At 55.0% G+C, this 22,159-nt stretch overlaps 1 protein-coding gene and 1 long non-coding RNA gene across 7 annotated transcripts; one reads left to right on the plus strand and one right to left on the minus strand.

Annotated features, from left to right (window-relative positions):
* Window positions 1-401: 401 nt before the first annotated feature.
* On the minus strand, window positions 402-12,303 carry Armc12 (armadillo repeat containing 12). 5 transcript variants are annotated; one of them, XM_063238999.1, is made up of 8 exons: window positions 11,925-12,303; window positions 8,795-10,816; window positions 8,002-8,147; window positions 7,686-7,820; window positions 2,801-2,974; window positions 2,631-2,702; window positions 1,371-1,613; window positions 402-734 (listed from the first exon to the last, which is right to left on the minus strand). In XM_063238999.1, exons 2-8 carry the CDS (start codon window positions 9,129-9,131, stop codon window positions 705-707), a joined length of 1,137 nt encoding a protein of 378 aa, XP_063095069.1. In that variant the 5' UTR covers window positions 9,132-10,816; window positions 11,925-12,303; the 3' UTR covers window positions 402-704. The 5 variants fall into 5 exon arrangements, with proteins under 5 accessions (XP_063095069.1, XP_063095065.1, XP_063095067.1 ...); XM_063238995.1 differs by lacking the exon at window positions 402-734 and having other exon boundaries at window positions 1,242-1,613; window positions 8,795-9,148; window positions 10,702-10,816; window positions 11,925-12,300; XM_063238997.1 differs by lacking the exon at window positions 402-734 and having other exon boundaries at window positions 1,242-1,613; window positions 8,795-9,148; window positions 9,995-10,816; window positions 11,925-12,300.
* LOC134473714 (uncharacterized) lies at window positions 11,091-21,925 on the plus strand. 2 transcript variants are annotated; one of them, XR_010044112.1, is made up of 2 exons: window positions 11,091-11,595; window positions 20,493-21,925. It is a non-coding gene; the product is annotated as an uncharacterized LOC134473714 (long non-coding RNA). The 2 variants fall into 2 exon arrangements; XR_010044111.1 differs by lacking the exon at window positions 11,091-11,595 and adding an exon at window positions 18,035-18,521.
* Window positions 21,926-22,159: the final 234 nt, after the last annotated feature.

The raw sequence follows: 22,159 nt of genomic DNA on the forward strand, positions 1-22,159 counted from the left end.
ATCCTTCTGCCTCAGCCTTCTAGGCTAGGTGTGCGTGTCGGTTAGCACCCTGTAGCTGGGGTTTGAAGACTCAGTTCCAGTGGCATTTCAGGGGCTTCCTATAGGACCCCAGTCTGTCACCTGAAGAGGCTGAGACACTGGCCTCACACACTCCAAGGCCCCTTTGGTGCTAACCTGTCATCCTGTCTCCTCCGAGCCTGCATGAAGCTGCCTGCAGGACCCAGGGTTCTATGGTGACTCGGTCTCCGTGTACCCCAGCAGCCTCAGCCCCTGAGTACTGTTATTCGGTTCATTTTGCAGATGAGGGAGCTGAGGCTCAAACAGGGTTAATGGCTCAGCCGTGTCACACAGCCATAAGTGACAGGGCTGGAACTCAAACCTAGCAGTCGGACTCCGGAAAGTCTCACTTTTTTTTAAAAATTAAGTTTATTGCTATAGTTTAGGATACACAGTGATCACATTCATCACGGGGAATTTGATACATCTTTTGTTTTGTTTTGATCTTTTTGAGGCAGAGTCTCTCTATGCAGTTCAGGCTGGCCTTGAGCTTACCTTACAGCCCAGACTGGTCTCAAACTCAGGGCGATCTTCCTGCCTCAGCCTCCAGAGCACTGGGATGACAGATGGATATCAGCCACCACGCCCAGCTCTTGTTGATTTTCTTCACCGGTTGATCCCCAAATCTACTGTAATTGCTCAGCCTTTTACAAGCAGAACAAAATACCTAAGGCACGCTATGAAGGAAAGAGATTTATTAAGCGCACAGTTTTTAAGATTCAAAGACTCAGCGGTTCAGATGAGGACCTCACAACATATGGCAGTGGTGGCGAACCATGGCACGTGTGCCAGCTGTGCATTATCACTGAGAGTGTAAAACGTTCCCCATCACTGGCACAGGGTGTCCCTTGATGGTCAGGGAAGTGCCTGTGTTGTGGTCAAACCCTCAAGGGTACCTTCCTCTGAGGCCCCCTCCTCCAAGGCTCCGCCTTTTAAAGGCCCAAGCCATCTAAGGCGCTGAGGACTAAGCTCCGACATTCGATGAATCTTAGTAGGCAGAGGGACACAGAAACCACCCCCAAACCACGCCAGCACCTGCCTTCTCCCCACTCCCTAAAAGCAGAAAGAGAAGAAGAAAGTCTCCCAAAGGTGAATGTGGGGAGACCTTCGCGGTGCAGCCTGGGACAGAGGTCCCTCGGGATGACATTTCCACCCAGCCCCAGCGGGAGGCCACAGACAGATGCTCAGGTTTCTCCCATACTCATTTATTGGTGTTTCTTAATTTAATCCCCATCTTTAAAGTAGGAATGACTGGGATGGCAGGAAACGGATTGGGCTCTCAAGTCCTGGGGACACTGCAGGCTGACAATGACCTTGCAGGCCTGGATCTGGACGTCCTCCTCGGGGTGGATCACCAGGGCAAGCAGCCGGTCTGCCAGCCGTGAATCGTCCCCAAAGAGGGCCTCGTGCAGGGACTGTTCGTTGTAATGCCATTTCACGGCTCGGTAGTGGGGTGAGTTCCGGCCCTCACTCAGCCGCTCAGCAAACACCAGGACCTCCAACAGTAGACTTCCTGGCTGTGTGGCCTGGAACAGGTTCAGGAAGTTGGGGTGTACCTGTGACAGGGGAATGGAGAGAGAATGGAAAACGAAATCCCAGGCAAGAAATAACATTCTGGTTTTTCCATCTTCCTATGATTTCAGATTACCAGTGCAACTGGGTTTCAGATTAACCATACAGGATATTTTTAAATTTTACTCACATTTACTAGTTGAATTATATTATGGTTATAAAACATGAGTGATAGAGCCAGGCGTGGTGGCTCAAGCCTGTAATCCCAGCACTCGGGAGACTGAGGCAGGAGGATCGTTGTGAGTTTGAGACCAGCCTGGGCTACAAAGTGAGCTCAAGGCCAGCCTGAACTGCACAGTGAGACTCTGTCTCAAAAAGACCAAAAAAAGAGAGTGATATAACAGTAATACAGATTCTGGGAAAGTTTTTGAGACAAGTTTCGAGGCTTAGTATGTGGTTAATTTTCATAAATTTTTGCACGTACTTGAGAGGAATGTCCCCAGAACGATAGTGTTCTGGGGACGTCTAATGGCTCAGGCTTACCCGTGTTATTCACAGCAAGAATCCCCTGACTAGTTTTCAGTATTTGTCACTGGATGAAAGGGTCACTAAAACCTTCCAACTCTTCCACGGTGGTGACAGATCTATTCATTTCTCCTTACGATTCCAGCAAGTCTTACTGTATATATTTTGAGATTATGTTATTAGGTGCATACAAGTTTAGAGTTGCTTTATCTTTCTGGGGGTGTGAACCACTTGTCCTATGTGGTAACTCTGAGTGCTTTTTGCTATGTCATCTTTCTCTACTATTAAAATACTTATATTCACTTTTATTTTCTCTGTTCCTAACTCTCAAGAGTTCAAAAAGTCCCTCCAAGGAGAACCTATTTCCTAATCAGATGGATTCTCACTCTCTTGGGGAAATGTGCAAGGGGGTACTTTCCAGTGCTTCTGGCGTGAAGGCCGGAGAAGAATAAGATACCAGAGCTGCGTCCATGTGGAGGGCAGAGTTCTTTCTCCCCATGACCTCAGTTACACCCCCGCCCCAGGTGCCGTCTCACCTGGCAGTTCAGAATGTCATAGAGAAGATCGTTCTTCTGTGCCAGGTAGCTCATCAGGCGTAAGGCCTGGACCTGAGTGAAGGGAAGGGCCAGGGAGGCGAAGGCAGTTGAGCCCGGACCTCAGCGGGGAACACAGAACCCTCAGCCACTGCCGGCCCCAGCGAGTGCACCTGGGACAGGATGTGGTCTGACTGCACGATCTCCATCAGGGACGGCATCACCCTCCGCAGCTGCGGGTGCACGAAGTCGGGCAGCGGGAGGTTGTTGAGGAGCCTGAGGCCCGCGACGTGCAGCTCCGTGTCCCAGATGGTGGAGATCAGTTCCAGAACCTTGATGGTGTGCTCCTGGTGGGCGGGAGGGGTCCGCTGTGTCACTTGACTTTGATGCCCTCCCTGCCTCTCTGGAAATTCTTTCACCGGCCTTCCCTTCTGCAGTCCCCCCCCCACCCCCGTCCCTCTGCCCACTTCCTCTTTATCTGCTGCTTGCCCAGCCCAGGGTCACAGCTTACCTCCAGCCCACTGAGCCCAAAGCCCACAGCACCCCCAACTCCGTTCTCTCCTGTGATTTCCCAATACTTTTTCTTTTTCTTCTCCTTTTTGTGTGTGTGGGGGTCTTTTTTGAGACAGGGTTTCATTATACATGCAGGCTGACCTTGAACTCACTATGTAGCCCAGGCTAGCTTTGGTGATCCTCCTGCCTCAGCCTCCCAAGAGCTGGGATTACAAGCATGCGCTACCACGATGCCTGGCTGACATTTTCCCAATTCTTCAAAAAAGCCTGTTGTTTCTCCCTTCAAAAGTCTAGCAACACTCAAGCCACTTCCCACCCTGCCCCCTTCTCATTGGGTCCCGAGCCATCTGTCACTTGGATTGGGCACAGCTTCCTGTCTCCCTCCCCCTCGCGCTGCCTGCTGTGCCCACTCAGAGAACAGCAGGCTGGCTGGCCTTGGGCTCCCCCAATGGGACCCTGCTTCTGTCAGGTGCCCACTGCATGGGCACCCTGAGCTGCCTTCTCCCCACCATTCCTGTGACCTCTCTGCTGTCTCCTCCTCTGTGCCCACGGCACCCAGAACAAAGGCCCTGAGCCCCCCAGAGCACCCAGCTGCGCATGCGCCTAGGGTGCCACACAGGCTGCGTGGGGTCTCCCAGCCTGGCTTAAACGGCAGCTGGGGGGGGGCTACCCAGCCACCCACCCCGCTGTCTTTGTCTTCTCCCAGTATCATCACAGAAACACACTGCTTTTAAGTAACTATACATGATCAGTTTATGATCACTAACTTTTTATTTTGAAACAATTATAAATTCATAGGAAGTTGCAAAACACATCAGAGAGGTTCCCCCTGCTTGTCACCCCATTTCCCTCAGTGGTTACCTCTTATCTGACTCTAACAACATCAAGACTTGGGCTGGGGATTTAGCTCAGTGGCATAAGCGCCTGCCTTGCAAGCAGGTGGCTGTGAGTTTGATCCCTGGTACTGATTTAAAAAAAAAAAAAAAGCAAATAAAAATTAAAAAAAAAAAAAAACATCAAGACTAGGAAACTGACAGGAGACCTGGATAAGAAGGGGAAATAAAAAATAACTAAGATGCTAAATCCCCAAGATGAATGTTATTATTAGGTATCACAAATATATTCTAATTTTTTAAAACAAAGAAACTAGCATTAGTGTAATGTACGTGTCTAGCTCTTTAAAAATTTTTTTCCAGCACCCAGAGCCTTCACACCAAGCTACACCCCAGCCTTTTTTCACGTTTTATTTTGAGATCGTGTCCGGCTAACCTGCTCAAATTTTTGATCCTCCTGCCTCAGCCTCCGAGGGTGCTAGGATTATAGGCCTGAACCACCACACCCAGCCTCCATCTATCATTCTGCCACACATACAGGCTCAGGTAATCACCACAATCAACTGATTTTCCCACGGCTACTGTGGTCACCACAGGGCGCTCCTTCTCGGGACACCCCAGAGCCACTGCCGCGGCCCAAACCCTCAGCCAATGCCAATCCACTTTCCCCTCTCACTTTTTTGAGAATGTTGCACATATGCAATCGGATTCCATGCAATCTCTTTTCTTCCCACTCAGAGCAGTGCCCTCGAGATCCATCAGGTGTCCTGGTCGGTACCTCACTGTTATTACCGATAGGCGTCCACAGCACGACCACCTGTATTTAACTATTTAACTGTCACCTACAGAGGGATAGTAGGCTTGCGCTGTTTCCAAAAAGGCTGTGCACAACAGTGCACATATTTTGTACACATTTAAGCCCAGAAGTGCAACTAAATGCACGTGTAGTTTTCACCTGCTTGCAAGGCAGGTGCTTATGCCGCTGAGCTAAATCCCCAGCCCCACGTGTGGTTTTCTAAGGAGCTGGGGCTGGGAATGCAGCACCTTCCGCAGCGCACTCATAGGGTGTGTGCACAGCCTGGCCCTGGGTTCCATCCCCAGTACCACAAAATGAAAATTAACTCCGAGCTGTTTTCCAGAGTGCCTGGCATAGCTATGCAGTTCAGGCTGGCCTTGAGCTCACCTTGTAACCCAGGCTGGTCTCGAACTCGCAACGATCCTCCTACCTCAGCCTCCCAAGTGCTGAGATTACAGGCGAGAGCCACCACGCCTGGCTTCTCTCTCTCTTTTTGAGCTGGGAATTGAACCCACTGCGTTGTGCTTGCCAGGCAGGCGCTGCGTCACTGAGCTCATTCCCAGGAGCTCCAGCTTTTTCATGTCTTCTCCATGTGCTATCATCATTGATTTCAATTTCAGGTCTTCTAATAGGATGATATTAGTATCTGTTGGTGTCTTCATTGCATTCCCCTAAAGCTAATAATATTCAGCATTTCTCCCTCTGTTTGCTTTTTTTTGTTTTTTGGGTTGTTTTTGGCTTGTTCTTATAATACTGAGTTTTGAAAGCTCTTTATATAACCTATTTTTTTCCTTTTTTCTTTTGGAGACAAGGTCTCACTATACAGCTCAGGCTGGCCTTGAGCTCACTTTGTAGCCTAGGCAGGTCTCAAACTCACAGCGATCCTCCTGCCTCAGCCTCCCAAGTGCTGGGATTATAGGCATGTGCCACCACACCCAGCTTCTTTATATAACAATGTCCTTTTGGGGGCTGGGGATTTAGTTCAGCGACATAAGTTGCAAGCAGGCCGTCGTGAGTTTGATCCCTGGTACTGATAAAAACGAAAAAGACAAAAAAATGTCCTTTTGTCAGGGATGTAGTTTATATATAAACACTTTCTTCCAGTCCACATTGTCTTTCCATCCTTTGAAAAGCCCTTTCATGGAGCAGACAATGTTTAATAGTCCAATGGGCTGACTTTTTCTTTTATAGATTGTGCTCTTGGTGTCATGAAGCCTCCACTACTGAGGTTCTGAAAGGTTTGAGACAGCAACACAACCCATCTACCTTCCCTACCCTCCTGCTTCATCTCTCCCCATCCTTCCCGAGTGGATCACACGAAACACATTACATACTTTGTACACGCTTGACTTGCTCCGTTAGACTATAAATTCCACCACAACGGGGATTTTTTCTGGTCTCTGCTTCATCTCCAGTGCCTCCCACAGTGTCTTAGAGCTCAGTATACATAATCCCAGTACTTAGGAGGCTGAGGCAGGAGTATTGCTGTGAGTTTAAGGCCATCATGAACAACATAATGAGATTATCTCAAAAACCAAAAAAATATATACACACATACATTTGTTTAGGGAAGAGTGGCATCTTGAGTTGTTTTGTTTACTGCTACTCTGTCTCTCATTTAGGGTCATGTTGAGCAACACTGGGGGGGGGGGTGTTTGTTTATTTTGAGACAAGATCTCGCTCAATCACTAAACTGCCCAGGCTGAGCTCGAATTTGGGATCCTTCTGTCTCAGCCTCCTTGACTGCTGGGATTACAGGCGTGTGCCCCCATGCATGGCTGGATCTTGCATCCTGAGGTGCAAAGTGCTTGGACCAAGAATTATTACCAAAGACAGGCAGCCTGGCCAGCAGAGGCCGAGCCACGTAAGAGGGAAGTAGCACTCTGGGGTGGAAGTGCCTGGCCCCCACCCTGCAGGAAGGAGTTAGCAGCCTGGGACAGGGATTTCTGAGCAGAGGGGAGTCCCAGGCTGCGGAACCTTGGGAGAGCAGTCAGATGGAAACCAAGACCAGGGAGCTTCGACCTGGAGAGAGAAGAGTTCGGTCCTCAGGACAGACACTGGAGAAGCCCGGGGAACGGGGAGTCGTGGGCCCGCACACCTGCGGGAGGCTCTCCTGGGAGGCCTGAACCCCTAGCCTTGGGCCCCCAAAGCTTGGCTTCTAGTGTCTCCAGTCGGTTCTGATGCACCGGGGAAGCTCAGCTTCAGGAATCTGAGAGGCCAGCAAGTACAGACCTAGAGGCTCGTTTATTCCAAAGAGGTCGAATACAAAAAATGTAAGTGTGCCATCATCCAGCGTCGGTGAAATAGCAGGAGAACTCACGCACGTGGGCCTGGGGGTGTGCATCAGGGCACCTCTTCTGGAAAAACTGGGCACGCTTTTGGGCCAGGCCTTTCCACCCACCCCTGTATACACAGCTAGAGAAATGCTCCCATCGTGTGGCTGCAACAAGCACCTGGGATCAATGCGAATGCCCATTCATGGGCCAATGGCAGTGCATGACCAAAACAGAAAACTACACTGCAGTGAAAAAGGACTCAGTGGTGGAGCCCAGATACCCACTACCAAGGAAGGGAGAAAGACTGCCCCACCAAGATGAATCTTTCAATGTTTGGAAGTCAGTAAGCTACAGAGCGTATAAACTTTCATGCACACGGAGCTTGAAAATATCCCAAACTCAGCTGGGAGGCTGAGGGAGGCGGATTGCAAGTTTGAGCCTCAAAGATCTCAACAGGGCCAGAGCTCAGATCCATCCTGAGATTCCATAGCTTTGATGACTAACTGGGACTCTGACCACTGGCTTCTCACTTATTTCTGGATTCCAAATTCAGAAGCCAAGCAAAACGATCATTCATTCCATGCTGATGAAAGGACCTGAAGACCGCAAACGTCCTGTGCGGCCCCATCCCTGGACGCACCTGGATTTTGAGCCTGAATTTCCGGATGCCAGAGAAAGCTTTTAGTGCGTTCAGAGCTTGGATTTTGACACTTTTGTTGTCGTCATCCAGCATGTCACCCAACAATCTGATGTCATCGGTGCTACAAGCGGAGGCCTGGAGCGCATGTGGAGAGAGGGAAGAGGCAGGAGAAGCCTTGTCCCAGGCCCCGCCCCCTGGCCTGTCACTAAGCCTCCTGGGTGCACCCCTCCTGCCGGAGCTGCCTGCTGGAGACAGCTGGCGGGGACAGCTAAGCCGGGCAGGTCGGCTGCAGGGCCTCCTGGTCCCCAGCCCTCACCTCGGCCTCCAGCAAGTACACACAGCGTGTGATGCTGTGCAAGATCATGCTCCTGTTGTAGGCGTCCTGCTTGCACTCCAGGGAGTTGAGGAGTCTCCGAAGCTCCCCTGAGTCCCTCCCGTGGCGCTCTCGCTCGATGGCCAGGCCTAGACAGCCAGCCCAGCCCAGTTCAGGCTGTGGACTCAGAAGGAATGAACAAAAGGGGTCGGGAGGGGGCGGGGGACCTGCCAACAAGTGGCCTGGCCTCTTTCTGAAGAGTAGCCTTTCTGCTATCTGCATGCCCACCCTGGACAGTTGCACAGAAAGTGTACTGCACAAGGGCACTACAGCTAATCCTGTATTTTCTGTCTCATGTCTTCCACGTGTCTATTTACTATCATACTCTGCTGGCACGCAGCAGGACCAAGCTGTTTGTGTAGCTGGTATATGGCAAGGATATTCCAGCAGATGGCAGTAAAGAGTCGCACATAAGGCATCCCTTTAGATTCCAGAAGGGAATACCATCTGGATGGGCTATGGAAGCCCTGGGGCATGCAGGTCCCCCGATTTTGATTTCCCCTTTCCTTAATGTGTCACATTCCTGGGCAAGAACAGGATGGGAAAGCTGCTGGTGCCAAGTTTCCAAGTGGTGGAATAGCAGGAGCCTGAGTGAATGGGGAATTTGGAGAGCTATGGGGAGTCCTGGGGACCCCCTGGAGGAAGAGCTATTCAGCAGGACGCTCGCCTAGAGTCGGGCGGGGTCCCACAGGAGGGAGGAGAGAGAGAGAGAGAGAGCAGAACTTGGAGGAGTCACCTTCGGGCTTTCCCTCAGGGGTGGCCTCGGGCGCAGCTGCCTCCGGGGGCACAGCCCTCTCCCCAGGGCCCGCACACTCACGGGCGATGCAGATGGGCGAGGTGGTGCAGAGGGGCGGTTTGCATTGGATGCCGGCCCTGACGGCCTTGTAGAGCAGGTAGAGGGCCCCGGCGCCCGTCGCCAGGCCCACCACACTTTTGCGGATGTCCAGCTCCCTCAGGCACTCGGGTATGCTCCTGCCCATGTCTTCAGTGCTGCCCGTGCCCAGGTGGGAGCTAGGCCCATTGCTTGGGGAGAAGCCTTCCAGAACCAGAATTCTGGCAGCACCAGGAGCCATGGTACCAGAATTGGAACCTGGGCAACAAAGGAAAGTGGGAAAGATAATAGGACAGAGGGTGGCCGCCAGGGAGGAGCGCTGGAGGTGACCGAGGCTTCAGTTTTGGGAGCTCTGAGGACGAAGTGGGACACCCTAGGGACATAAAAGACCCAGCAGGTGCGAGGCCGTGGGTTCAACCCCCTGCACCACCAAAAACAAGACAGGAGAGCCCTTCGCATCTTTCCTGGGAGCCCACTCAGAGCAGCCAGGCTGGCAGCTACAGAGCCCGTGCTTTCCTCGGTTAGAGGGCAGCAGCCGCCCACCGGCTTTCCCAGGCCTGGGCTTCCCGGGAGGAAGTCTGGGGTACGGCCATCAGTCCATCGGAGGGGCCCGAGAGAGGGAAGGAACTGCCCGGCCCTGACCTCAGTTTTTGCATCAGAAGAGATTCAGACATTGTCTTCCGAAGCCCCAGGATGAAGATGTGGGTGTCCTCACCCCACCCAGACACGGGGGCCTGACTGGGAGTGCCATTTCCCAGCATCCCCACTGGCAGGAGGCGGCTTGAGATTTCTGGAATCGGAAAACACTGCCAGCCCACAGTCCAGAAGCTTCCATGGCTGTGCCAGGAGCAGGCAGGTGAGACCACACCCAGGAGGAGGCAGCTGCCCATAGCAACTGTCACTTTAGGATGAAATACTGCCCTGGCAGATCTGCAAATGGATCCTCTGCACAAGGTCACTGAGGTGTCCTCCAGAGGGAGATGGCACTGTCAGGCCACCATCCGTGGCACTGATTCTTTAAAGATGCCCGGAGTTCTTTCCTGACTGTAATCTGGTTCCCTCCTATACTTTAAAAATCGGGAATTGAACTCGGGGACTTCATACCTCCACCTCTCTTTTGTTTTTTGAGACAGGCTTCAAGTCACTGAGTGGCTTGGTCTGGGCTCAACTTTTCCATCCTCCTGGCTCTCAGAGTTCTGGGCTTACAGCTATGAGCCACCACGCACCACTCTAAAGCCCATTTCTTCTGGTTCTGCTCTCAAATGATTCAGGGGGACTCAGGGCAGCCTGCCCGAAGTGACATTGTCACCTGCACACAGCGCACACACAAAGAAATCCTAAAGACAGAAAATATCTATTTCTCATTGTGAAGTTAATAATGGCGCCTTTCTTGGGAATGGCAGTTTTTGTTTTCAGATAGGGTCTTGATATTTTTCCTAGGTTAGTCTCAAAAGATTCTCCTGCTTCCCTCCCATAGGTGGGACCACAGGTGCTTAGCATGACGCCCAGCAAGCATGACTGTTTTTTATTCAGATGATGAGATTCTTTTTTGAGGGGATTACAATTTATTTTAGGGAACGGTGACAATACACTGTCCCTAGGAAACAGATTAAAGACAGCAACTCTTTTTGGGAACTTTGCTTTTATTTTCTTGTTTTGTTTTTCTGTATAATCCAGAAACCTGGCACACTGGCCAGTGGGGGAGAGGCTGAGAGTCCACACAGAGCTGTGGGTTTGAGCTCCTTACTGGACTCAGCGAGAACCCGGGCTGCCCCGGCACCTGCTTTGTGTCATGGGGACCAGCATGTTACCTGCATCTCCCCATGTTCAATGTGGACTAGCAGAGTGGACTCCAGCCAGCCAGCCCCATGGGACACACTTCAGCCACCGCTTTAGCTCTGCTATCTTTGACTTCATTTTCCCCACCTGTAAAATGGGACTACTCAACCCATTTCCTGAGCCTGTGAGGATTAAGTAAAGCTCTTGTACCCAGCACACAGACATCAATAAATATCGGTTTTGTGATAATTATGAAAATAATTTTGGGCAAAATGTTGGGCGCCTCCGACAGTGGGATCACGGGGTGGGGGGCACCTCTGTGTCCTGGTCTGAGAAACCATTCACCCCTTCCACCTCCACTACCCTGCTCCCTCGCACCCCCCCCCCCCGCCCCAGTCTTCCAGGCCACTGAATCCCAACGCCTGGAATCACGCCTTCAGTGACTCTGGAGTCCTCTGTGAAGCCCCCACAAATTCCTAAACCAGAAGCACAGCCCATTCCCCTGAGATGCTTTGCTCCTGAGGTCCCCCAGCCACCTGTGACCCCTAAGGCTACTTCCTCCTTCCCTCCCCCCAATACCCTAGCAAGGGGTCTCAGCCTCGCGCGCTGCAGAGCTGCTGCAGAGATGCAGATGCCGAAGTGGGGCGGGGGTACGACGGGAAACACCAGGCAGCCGTGACCGAGGGTGACCCAGGGCAGCCCAGCACTAGCGTGCTCCAAAGCTCCGGGAAACGGCTCCTACGAAGTCCCACGGGCTTGGGTTCAGATCCCAGCCGCGCGAGGTCGGGCGGACTCCAGCATCACAGGCTGGGTTCTCAGTTCCGCCTCCCTCCCGGGCACGAATCTGGCAGGCGCAGCTGCCGAGGGCTGACCGCGGGAACGTGCCGTCCCTCTGGGGCACCGCACCGGGGACGCTGGCCGGCCGGGTGAGCGAGGACCCACCCTCTGCGACACCCCCGCCCCGGGCCGGCCGCCGCTCAGCTCGGCTCGGGCGGGAAGCAGCGTCCGGCCTCCGGGCGGTTCAAACCCGGGCGAAGCAGCGGCGAGCGGCGTGCGCGGGCGCAGCCGGGGTGGGCGGGCAGCGAGCGCCCCCAGGCGCGCACGGCGGGGCGGAGCCTGCTTCCCCGCCCCCCGCATCCGGCGGCGGGCACAGGATGTTCTTTCGCTCGCCACCCCCGTCCCGCCCCCGCTCTCACTTTCTCTCGGCTCCCCTCCTCCACGCCCGCGCCGGCACCTAGCTTAACCCCTTGCTTACCGCACTCCGCGGGCACTGCGCGCCTCCGACAGCTCCGCGCCCCGCGCGCCCCCCGGCCGCGGAGGTGGGGGGCTGCCTGGGGAGCGGTGGGCCCGAGCGCGCTCCCGGGGCGGTGCAGAAAGTGGCGAGCGCTCAGAGATCGAGGCCCGTGCACCCCAGACTCCCCCCACCTCCGCCAGATCGCGAGGGCAAGGTGGGGTGCGCGCACCCCGCGGAGCAGCTAGCCCGAGGGAGCCGCCAGGGCGTTTTCTGAACCTGCACCCCTACGGGGAGCGGGGAGGGTACTGACACCTCTAACCTCGTCCTCCCTCCCCCAGGCTCGGTTTTGGAGATAGCAGGGATGGAGGGGGGCTACGCCCCTCGTGTTACGTCACTGTTTCCAAGGCAATGGGGGGGGGTGCCTTTGGCGGGCGGACCACGTGGGGCCGGGGTGCGGCAAGAGCGGGTTTTTCGAGCCTCTCCTTCGCTGTTTGATGGCCAAGAAATGCAGTGAGGGACAGCTTCTCTCACTCTCTCTGTCCCTCTGTCTCTGTCTCTCTCTGTCTCTCTGTCTCTCTCTCTCTCTCTCTCTCTCGCATTCAACTTCTACGCTTGGCGCTGCACTTTAGACACCCAGATACCGCGCTGAAGCTGAGCCCTGGCCTTGGGGTGTTTGTGCACCAGGGTGAGGTGGTCAGGCCTCCCAGGCTATATCCTTGGAACCAGTGCAGTTATTCATGGTGACCCTTTTCTTGCGTAAAGCATCCCCGAACGGCCAGTAGTTCAAGAAAGACTGGACCACCCCCACCCCCACCCCTACTTCAAGGAAGGCAGGACAGTGGTTCACTCACCATGCACCAGGCACATTCTGTGCACTTCGTAGTCGCTGTGATCTTTGTTGCTGATTATGCAAGGCGAAGATTTCTAGTACCTTCTACAGATGAAGGGAAAAAACTGGTTTCCCCAGAGATGTTAAAAGGCTACGCCAAGGCCAGCTTTCTGTGTGTCTGAGTGCCCTAAGTGGTGTCTCCTCCTCAAGATAAAATATGACATAAAGCTGTCCCTGCCATGAGGGAGCTTATGACCTATGGAAGAAAGGGTTGAAAATCCTACAGGACGTAATGAAACAGAAAAGACAAGGCCGCTCATAAGGCTCAGAGGAAGTTGACAAACCGATTAAAATGGAGATTTTCAGAGCCTTTCCCTAGCAGAGAGGAATTTTGTACTGGGTCATGCAGCCAGGTCACAAGTCCACTCTGAAAATTTTGAGAAAATGGATAGGGCCCAGGTGAACGTCAGGAAGGCAACAGGTTTGGTGGGGATGGGGAAACTGAGTCAGAAGGCAGAACTGGAAGGCTGAGAAGGGACTGTGGCCAAAGCAATCCTGCTGGACAGTCAGCATTGGGCTAGAGTCCGCAGTCTGAGAATACCATGAATAATAAACCCAGGTCCCTGCACAGGACACACATAGGTTAGCAGCTTCTGAGCTTCTGTGCCTGAAGTCTCTCTCTCTCTCTCTCTCTCTCTCTCTCTCTCTCTCACACACACACACACACACACACACACACACACTAATCCTTGTTGAGAAAGATTCCAGCAGGGTGTGTAGGAGGAAGGAAAAACCTGGGTGAGGTGGAATGTAGTGGGCCAGAGAGAAAGGTGTGCAGGAGAAAGAAATGAACGGGCCCTGCATTTTAAAATAAATGCAACCAAGCTGTATGCAGAATGTGGTAGCAGATCAGAGAGGAGGGAAGCAGTTAATTTTGGGAGGCCAGGGAAGGTCACAGTGGCTAGTAGAGAGGAGATGGTGTGAAGGGCAGGAGGATGCGCTCAGTCACATCTGGGCGTGGGAGGGAAGGTGACCTGTAGGTGACAGGACTTGGAGGGCAGTGGGCTGCCTTCGGAGAATGTCTTGGTCACAGCCTCAGAGCAGTCACTGACCTGTGACATCATGAACAGATGTCATTTGTCAGGCTGAAGGCTGGAGTAGAGGACAGCAAAGGTGCCTCCCTCATGGGGCTTTGGTGAGGGTTGGCTGGAGGATGACGGCACACATTCGAAGAGTGCCAGAAGGTGACCATCTCTGCATCTCTGGTGATACAACATGCCAGTGGTGCCATCTGATGGGCTTGGGGACACCAAGCCCAGATGAGGTGCTTCAAAGCCAAGGTCTCTCCCCCAGCCCCACCCTCCAAGGCCCCAAAGCCCCAGCCTGTGCGCCTGCCAAGGCCTTCCTGGAACCTGGCAGAGGACAGTGCCCCTCCCTGCCTGCCCTGGCACACTCTCCAGGCACAGGATGTCCCTCCCGGCACCTTGCAGACATCTCAGGGGAGGCCAGAGCATGAGACAGGCCCCGCCTTCCAGGAAGTCTGCTCTGGGCTGCTGTCACCCAGCAGTGGCCTCACCAGACCATGGGAGGCAGCAGGCACACAGAGGAGGTTGGCGTTCCAAGGCTGGGGGGCAGGCTTCACGGGGCTTTGCTGTGGATTCACATGGCAGGGTGGGGGGTGGCAGAGACACGGCCTCTGTGAGCACAGCCTCACACCACCTGCGTGCTCTGCCTCCCTTCCCCCCTTCCTCCCTCTTCAGGGGCCTCGGGTGGTTTTGAGAGGAGGGGACAGGAAGAGACTGTGAACTCTGGGTCAGCCGAGGACAGAGATAGGGGAGAGCTCTTCCCCGAAATCCTATTTCTTCAAGGACCCTACCCCCCTGCCACTTAGAACTAAGTCTTGCTAGCTCCATCTGCCACTCGCAGCGATGTCCCTGGTGCTAAGACCTCCAGCGGCCGGAAACCCAGAGCCCGGGAGGTTCCGGGCCACACCTGCTGGACGAGCCCAGGCCAGCGTCCCTCCCAGGTGGGGGACCGGACACGCGCTCCAGGAGCAGAGGGCAGCGAGACCCGGCCACGTGGAGGTCCCGCCCGCCCGCCCGCCCGCGGGAACCCCGAGTGTCGGCCGTCGCCGACCGCAGGCTGCAGAGGCGGTTGGGCTGGTGAGCGAGCACACCCATTTACCCAGCTGCTGAGTCAGGCTGTTCTCGCTCGCGCCCGCCCGCCCGGGACATTGTGTTCCAGCCCCGGCGCGCTGGCAGCCGGCCCAGGCGCTCACACCAGCCTCCTCGCCCCGCTGCTGCTCGCGGCTTGCGATCGGCGCGCAGAGTCCCCGCCGGCGGACAGGGCGCGCGCTGGGGCAGGGGCCTGGCGCGCCACCCGGGAGACGCGAGGGTCCCCGCCACGCCGCGCGCCCGCCAGACTCGGAGCCCTCCTCCCTCGCCACGGCCACCTGTGCCCTGGATGGCCACCCCACCCCCCGCCTGATTCGGATGGGCCCTGAGTTAGCACGGTTGGGGGGGCCAGAGGCTGGGGGGTGTCCACTAGGGAGGAGCAGCCCCTCGCCCAGGCTGTCCCCCACCCCCCACAGCGCTCAGTCCAGGAGTCTTTAGGAGGCAAGCTGGGGACGCACCAGCTGCAAACGGAGGACACCTGGGATGCAGTCACGTGACAGCGGAAGCCTGTGTTGAGGGGGCCAATTCCCTGTAGTCCCCGGGGTTAGGGAGCGCCTCCTCCCTCCTCACCCCACTTCCCTGATCCATCACTGAAGCTGAGCGCGGGCACTCCAGGGATTCCCAGCGCTGGCAAACCAAGCCCAGCCCTTTGAGACAGCTTGGGAAACCCCTGGCAGGATGCTGAGAGCTGGGCGAGTTCAGATACTGGTCAGTGAAGTGTGGGAGAGTGGGAAAAGAGGACCCCAAATGGCCTCCAAAGCCTGAGCCTTCCCTTTGCATAGCCATGCACCCCGAAATTTATTCAGAGCCGAGATTTCTCCCTGACCATCATCGGTCTGCAGTGCTGGTCCTAAAGATCCCCACCACCCCCTCCAAAGTCCAGAGAGGGACCAAGGATTTGTGTGCCAAAGAAAGTTCTGCAATGGGACCTGCTGAGGTGTCATGAAAAGTTCGAGGTGGTTCCTAAAAGCCTGGCTTTCCCCTCCTTTCCAGCTCCATCTGCCACCCGGGTCCCTGCCAGCAGTGCGGGCCTCCGGGCCTCGCCAGCCCTCCAGCTCCAGTTCACAGAGCGCCCTTGAAACCGAGCCAGCCCCGTGGACTCTGCTGACATCCCCAGGCCCAGCACAATCAGTCCGTACCTTTCCCAAGCACAATGTGTGCCCTGTCTCCTATGCAAGCGATCTGTTTACTAATCTTGTCCTAACCAGATTAGAAAGTCCTTGAGGCAGAAACAAAGTCTGCTTCTTCTTCGAAGCCTCCTCCCTGCCCCCCACCCCCAGTTCATCTCTTCCAGCCCAAGCCTGGCATCCGAGTTGATGTTCAATAAATATGGGTGTATTGAAATGATTTCCTGCCCTCAGGTAGTTGTTGGGCCAGTTGCAGAGACAAACACAGGGTGTGTGGGGTTAAATAATAACCAAGGCCAGCAGGTGGTATGTACCAAATGTGGGTGACAGCCATCGGACTCAGGGGGAAGGAGGTGGCGATGGGGGAGAGAGATCCCAGGAGGTTCCAGGCCACTCCATGACTGAGTAGGAGAGGAGCTAGGGATTTAGCTCAGTGGCATAAGCGCCTGCCTTGCAAGCAGGCAGTCATGAGTTCGATCCTCGGTACCAATAAAAAAGAAAAAGACAAAAAAAAAAAAAAAAACATGACTGAGTAGGCGGACTGGGGAGGGGCAGGGTGGGGGTGACTCACTGGGGTTGACATCACCATAAAACAGCCTTCATGCTGGGCACTTTACATGCATTATCTGGTATTTTAAGGCTGGAGAAGGTTGAGAAGAAGGCAGGAACGTTGCCCAACCCTGGACCACCCTGTGCCAACCAAAGCCCAGGGGCAGCCTCAAATGTGGTCTCTCCACCTTCCACTGCCTGTTCTCTGGCCTGCCGCTCCTATCTACTACACCCAAGGGCACCCAGCTCAGCCCAGTGTTGGATGCACCTTGGTCCCAGCCTGGTGGACTACTGGAGGTACTTCCTTACCCTCCCTGGTACAGGCTGTGGCTCTGGGTACCCGAGTGGTGATGCTGGCTACCTCCCCTGATGGCACTCGGGCTGGTGTGGCTGCCCGTGCACCCCTCCGCCTCCCAGGCAGGCATCCTTGGTGCCCTCCCAGCCCGGAGCTGCCCAGAGGAACACTGGGTACAGTGTGTGAACAGGGATGGCTTCCTGTGGTTGCAGAGGGAGCAGCGGGACTTTCCCTGCAGTGCCTGAGCTGGGGGAGAAGTGGGCCAACCTCCAAGGAACCTCTGCTCTCTTCCCTCCCTCCTCGGTGCTCCCAGCCCTCTAAAAGGCTGGTACAGTTTGTTACGCTGGGGCCGGAATGTACCGTGTGTTTCATATGGCCGCTGTCCAGTCCTACACTGGCCGCTTTATATTTATACTTCCTTCTCCAGCCATGGCATCCTGCTGTCAGTCACACCCCGGCTCTCATTTGCCCACCTCCCCCAAACTCCCCCAGAGGATCATGAAGAGAGTCTATGTCCCCAGGGTCCCTGTGGGGGGAAGGGGTTACAGAGAGAGCCCCAGAGGGGAGAGGCTGGATTGCAGAAGGGAAGGCCCCCTGCCCGGCCAGGTGCCTTGCTGTCTCCCACCATGGGAGTCTGCAGCCTGGGTCTGAAGCTTCTCTGGACCTTGGAGGCTGCTCCTTCTCTCCCCGCCACCCTGTTTGCCCAGGACGTGAGCAGGTTTCCTGAGCCCAGGGGGACCAGCAAAGGCTCCGAGGAAGCCACCTCCAAGCTTGTGATGGACTGGGTTACTCTGATTCTTCTGTCCCAGAGAACAGAGCAGAAGTGGGGGTCGGAGGTGGTGGGGCAGGGACCCACCCACCTCCTCACTCTGGGAGTCACCCAGACCTAACAGAAGCTGCAAAAAGGGTTTGGATACATGGTGGTGTCTGCAGGATGTTCTGAGTGGCGATCAAGTTCATGTTTTGGTCTGGCCTCGCCCTGGGACGAAGCAGGTGATGGCGTTACTGAAGCCTGGAGACCCACAGACCCCAGCAGTGGAGCTGGGTGGCCCGGCTGGTGGCTGTGGGCTCTTTTGACTCTTGGCTGGCTGACCTGCTGGCTGACCTTTACCCTTCACCTGGGGATAAATCACCTCGTTGTGTTGCTTCAGCCTCGGGATGCAAAAACCAGGAGTCGAGCCTGGGTTCCAGGACTGTGGGGCCAGCTCTGTGTGTGGCACCCGGTGACACAGCGGTGCCATGGCCTCTCGTAGGACCCGTCTGTAGCAGGTTTTGGAAAAACATCCAGCCTAAGTTCATTACCTGTCCTGTCTCCCTGTGAGCTTAAATGCTCCTGGTGGGGGGATGGCGGGGAGAACCGAGCCACAGCACAAAGTGCTCCCGGGGGCAGGAAGCCAGACTGGTGATCCCTGCCTGGACTCTCCTGAATTGAGAGAGGAAGAATGTCCCAAGTTGTCCTGAACCTGGTGGCCAGGCAGCCTTTCACCCAGTCCTGTCACCCCCAGCAGGGATCACAACATTGCACTACCCAGAGCTGGGCCACCAGACGCCCCGTATTTAGTCAGCCCGTCCTGGCCTCGGGCTTCCTGTCCTCTGTGGCTCTCCTGGGTACACTGTGTCCTTTCCGAGCTGCGGCTGCTTCCTGTGAGTGCTTTCTTCTTCCTCTTTTATCCGTCTCTCTCTCTCCTCGCTCGTCAGTGTTCTGTTTATATGCCACCACTCATCTGTTTGACTTTTGTTTTTTACAAGTGTTCCCAGCATCCTTCTCTGCCGTCTTTTGCCCAACACCACCTTGATGCTGAGAAAGACCCTTCTGTCCCCCACTGTCCCCCTGTCTCTGCCATACCCCGGTGAGTTCAGTGGGCACTGGCTGAGCACCTACTGTCTGCCTCAGAGTAATTAATCCCCCCCCCCACATTGATTAGCACCCCTGGCCAGGCCTGGCAGTGTGCTTCAACCCAGGGGGCGTAAAACCTGGAAGCAGATCAGGATGAGCTTTGGGAAGGGGGGGGGCAGGGCCCTGGGTGTGGCCCGAACAAAGGGTTCAGGGAGGGCTCCTCTGAGGTCTGCAGGGAGCTGGGCAGGTCCCTGAGGTGCAGGATGTTCCCAGCAGAAGGAGCAGTGGCGTGAAGCAGCCCTCGTTCCCTGGCAGGCGCTGGCAGTTGTTTGGTCTGGCTGGACATGGAGTCCAGGTTGGGGAACCCGGGAGAGGAGGCCAGAGGCAGGCAGGCCCAGATGGTGCAGTACTTCGTGTTCCAGCGAAGGGGCTGACCTTTATCCTGCAGCAGCCGGAAGCCCAGGCAGCCTCATGGCTCCCCGCAGCCGGGAGCTCCAGGGCTGGGTGTGGGCCAGGCCCAAAGTGTTCTCCAAGCCTCCATTAACACGCATTTACTGCCCTTTGGCTCGGGAAGGCCTGTGGGAGAGTTCGTCACTTAAATATAACAGTCTCCAAGGCTCAGTCATTCATTCATTCGTAAGTAGTTAGCAGGCTCTGATATTTGCCAGGTGCTGCTCTGCGAGCTGAGCCCCGGCCAGTGAGTCCCTCAGACGTCCCAGCACTCGCTGGTGGAGCAGAGGACAGGCCATAAACAACCAAAGAAATGAAATAATTAGTGAGATAATTTCAGACCATGCTCAGTGCAAAGGAAGAAATAAAACAGTGATGCAACTGAGAGCGGCTGAAAGGCTGCCCAAGGAAGTCCAAGCCTGAACTGAGGCCTAGAGGACACCAGCAGGACCCCCACGACCTTCCGGTGGCTGAGGGGTCCCACCTAAGGAACAGCACGTACAAAGGCCCTGAGGCCTGAAGTAGCTTGGGAGTTTGTAGGCTGAAAGAAAGGTGGGGCGACACTATGCAAGATGATCAGACCCTGTTTTGTAGAGGCTTGGAAACTGAGGCTTGACATGGTTAAATTCATTCCCCAAAAGCAAAACTGGCATATAAATGTTGGCTCTGAAGCCACTGCTCAGGCTGGGAATGGTAGCACATGTCTTTCATCCTAGCACTTTTGAGAGGCTGAGGCAGGAGGATCACCACAAGTTCAAGGCCAGCCAGGAGTACACAGTGAATTCAAAGCCAGTCTGAACTACATAGTGAGATCCTGTTTCAAAACAGCAAAACAAACAAACAAACAAATAAGCTCACTGCTCACTTTTTCTACTAAAGTATCAAGTAGTCCAGCAACTCTGTATATGCCCCCAATTATCTAAAATCCTGACCCATCATCTCCCAGACAGTCATTTGGACACTCTCTGTATTCCAGATCAGGACTCAAGTCCTGTGTTTGTCATGTGCTACCACTGGGATCCTAGACTACCAACCACTGGGTACCATGATCAGCCTCAGTTTGACCAGGTGTGCTGGTGCATGCCTGTTGTCCCAGCACTGGGGAGGCTGAGACAGGAAGATCGCTGGACGTTCAAGTCCAGCCTGGGGTATACAGCAAGACCCTGCCTCGGAAAACAAATGCAAAGCCTCAGTCTCCCCGTCTGTGATCAGGGGGAGAAATAGTTCCTACATCATGCACTCGCTGGGGAGGGGAGGGGGAGGGGAGTAAAATCAGATTGCGTGCCTGGAAGGAGGCGCACGGCTAATGGGTTTTTCTTGTCCCTCAGAGGCCAGCTGCAGAATGGTTCTGCTTCCGAGCTGCCAGGAGCTCAGAGCAGCACAGAGAAGAGAGAACCCAGTGCCCTGGAGGATTGAGCTGGAGCCTTCGCCGAGGGCCTCTTCCATCACCCCGCCCTGCGGCCCTGCCGGGACCCCACACTGACACGTCTTGTACTTCCCGTTTCCAGGGAAATTCCTCACCCGCTGCACCACACCCGCCCTAGAGGACCTCCCGAGCTCTTCGGGCAGAGCGGAAGCCAGACCCAGACGGGGACTCTGAAGTGACAGGAGCCCCTGCAGGGCCAGGGCCATGCTGCGGGAGGGGCGCTCGCCCCACGCAGCTGGGAGGAGACCAGGACCCCTGCTGTGCGCGCCTCTGGCTCCTGCAGCTGCTCTCTGGGGTTAGCAGGACAGAGACCCCTCCCCAGGTCCCAGCCCCCTAGTCAGCTTGCAGTTCTGGCTGCTGGGAGGCCCTACACCCCTCCCAGCACCCCCGAGAGGGAGAGGACCAGCCACAGCTCAGGGGTGCACAGAGTCCTGCCAGCTCTCAGCTCCCCAGCTTCCCCGCCACCCTATTCTTGGCCCCCAGCTGCTGAGCTGCTTGAAGGTTTTAAGCAAAACAGGACTGACCCCGTCTTCCTGCTGCTCGGTGACCGCAGGGGGTTCCTTCAAGCAGGGATGCAAGAAAAGCACATTTCTCTTCTAGTCTCACTGGGGACAACCCCCAACCCCGGGCGAGAGCCTCCTGGGGCTCCCGGTTCGGAAACCCCCTCCGGAAAGGGGAAATTGGTGTTTTCTGTTCCTTGGAGCTCACCAGGAACATGGCCCAGCGTGGTGGTGCAGGCCTGTAATCCCAGCACTCTGGGAGGCTGAGCCAGGATGGCGAGTTTTGAGTCTACCCTGGGCACTTTGTGACTTAGCAAGACTCTGTCTCAACATTTAAAAAAAAAAAAAATTTTTTTTTTTGAGACAAATTCTCACTCTGTAATTGGGCTGTCCTTGAACTCACTACATAGCTCAGGCTGGCCTGGAACCTCCTGCCACAGCCTCGAGGGTGCTGGAATTACAGGTATGCTCTACCATGCCCAGCCTCAAAATACAAATAAATAAAATTTAAAGGACTTGGGGATGTGGTCCCGTGTGAAGGCCCCAAGGTTAAAAAAAAAAAAAAAAAGTCATAGAAAAGCTTGAGGTTGTGCTGATTTGGGTTCCCAAGCCCCATGTGTACCACCTGACCCTTGCTGTCTGTGTCCCCACAAATCCAGGGACCAAGAAATGTTGCATCTAGAGGCCCAGACTGTGGGTGATGGGGTCCCGGGAGAGCAGTTTGGTTACAGCCAGAACTGTGGAGCATTGACTGCATGAAGTGCTTATGGGGGGGGGGTGTTTCCAGGGGCTCTGGCTTTGTGATCCATTAAACCAAGCATGTCTGTTCTGGGTATGTTTCTGGTGTGTCTTTGTGTGTGTGTGTGTGTGTGTGTGTGTGTGTTTGGTCTTTTTTGTTTTTTATCGGTATCAGGGATCGAACTCACGACCGCCTGCTTGCAAGGCAGGCGCTTACGCCGCTGAGCTAAATCCCCAGCCCCCTTCTTTCTTTCTTTTTTTAAAGTGGTGCTGCTGGAGATTGAAGCCAGGGCCTTTGCTCTCTTTTATTCTTTGATTTTGAGACAGAGTC

The sequence above is a fragment of the Cavia porcellus genome, unplaced genomic scaffold (genome assembly GCF_034190915.1).
Source record: "Cavia porcellus strain 051 isolate PalLab524CR breed Dunkin Hartley unplaced genomic scaffold, mCavPor4.1 scaffold_28, whole genome shotgun sequence".
NCBI classification, from domain to species: Eukaryota; Metazoa; Chordata; class Mammalia; order Rodentia; family Caviidae; genus Cavia; species Cavia porcellus.

Bases quoted from the DNA above. Each gene is read 5' to 3' on its own strand.
- Armc12 (XM_063238996.1), bottom strand. From the start codon at position 9,131: ATGGCTCCTGGTGCTGCCAGAATTCTGGTTCTGGAAGGCTTCTCCCCA. The intron at 8,148-8,794 runs GTGACTCCTCCA...CTGGCTGTCTAG, and splicing joins CCCTGAGGGAAAGCCCGAAG to GCCTGGCCATCGAGCGAGAG. The intron at 2,975-7,685 runs GTGCGTCCAGGG...CCCGCCCACCAG, and splicing joins AATTCAGGCTCAAAATCCAG to GAGCACACCATCAAGGTTCT.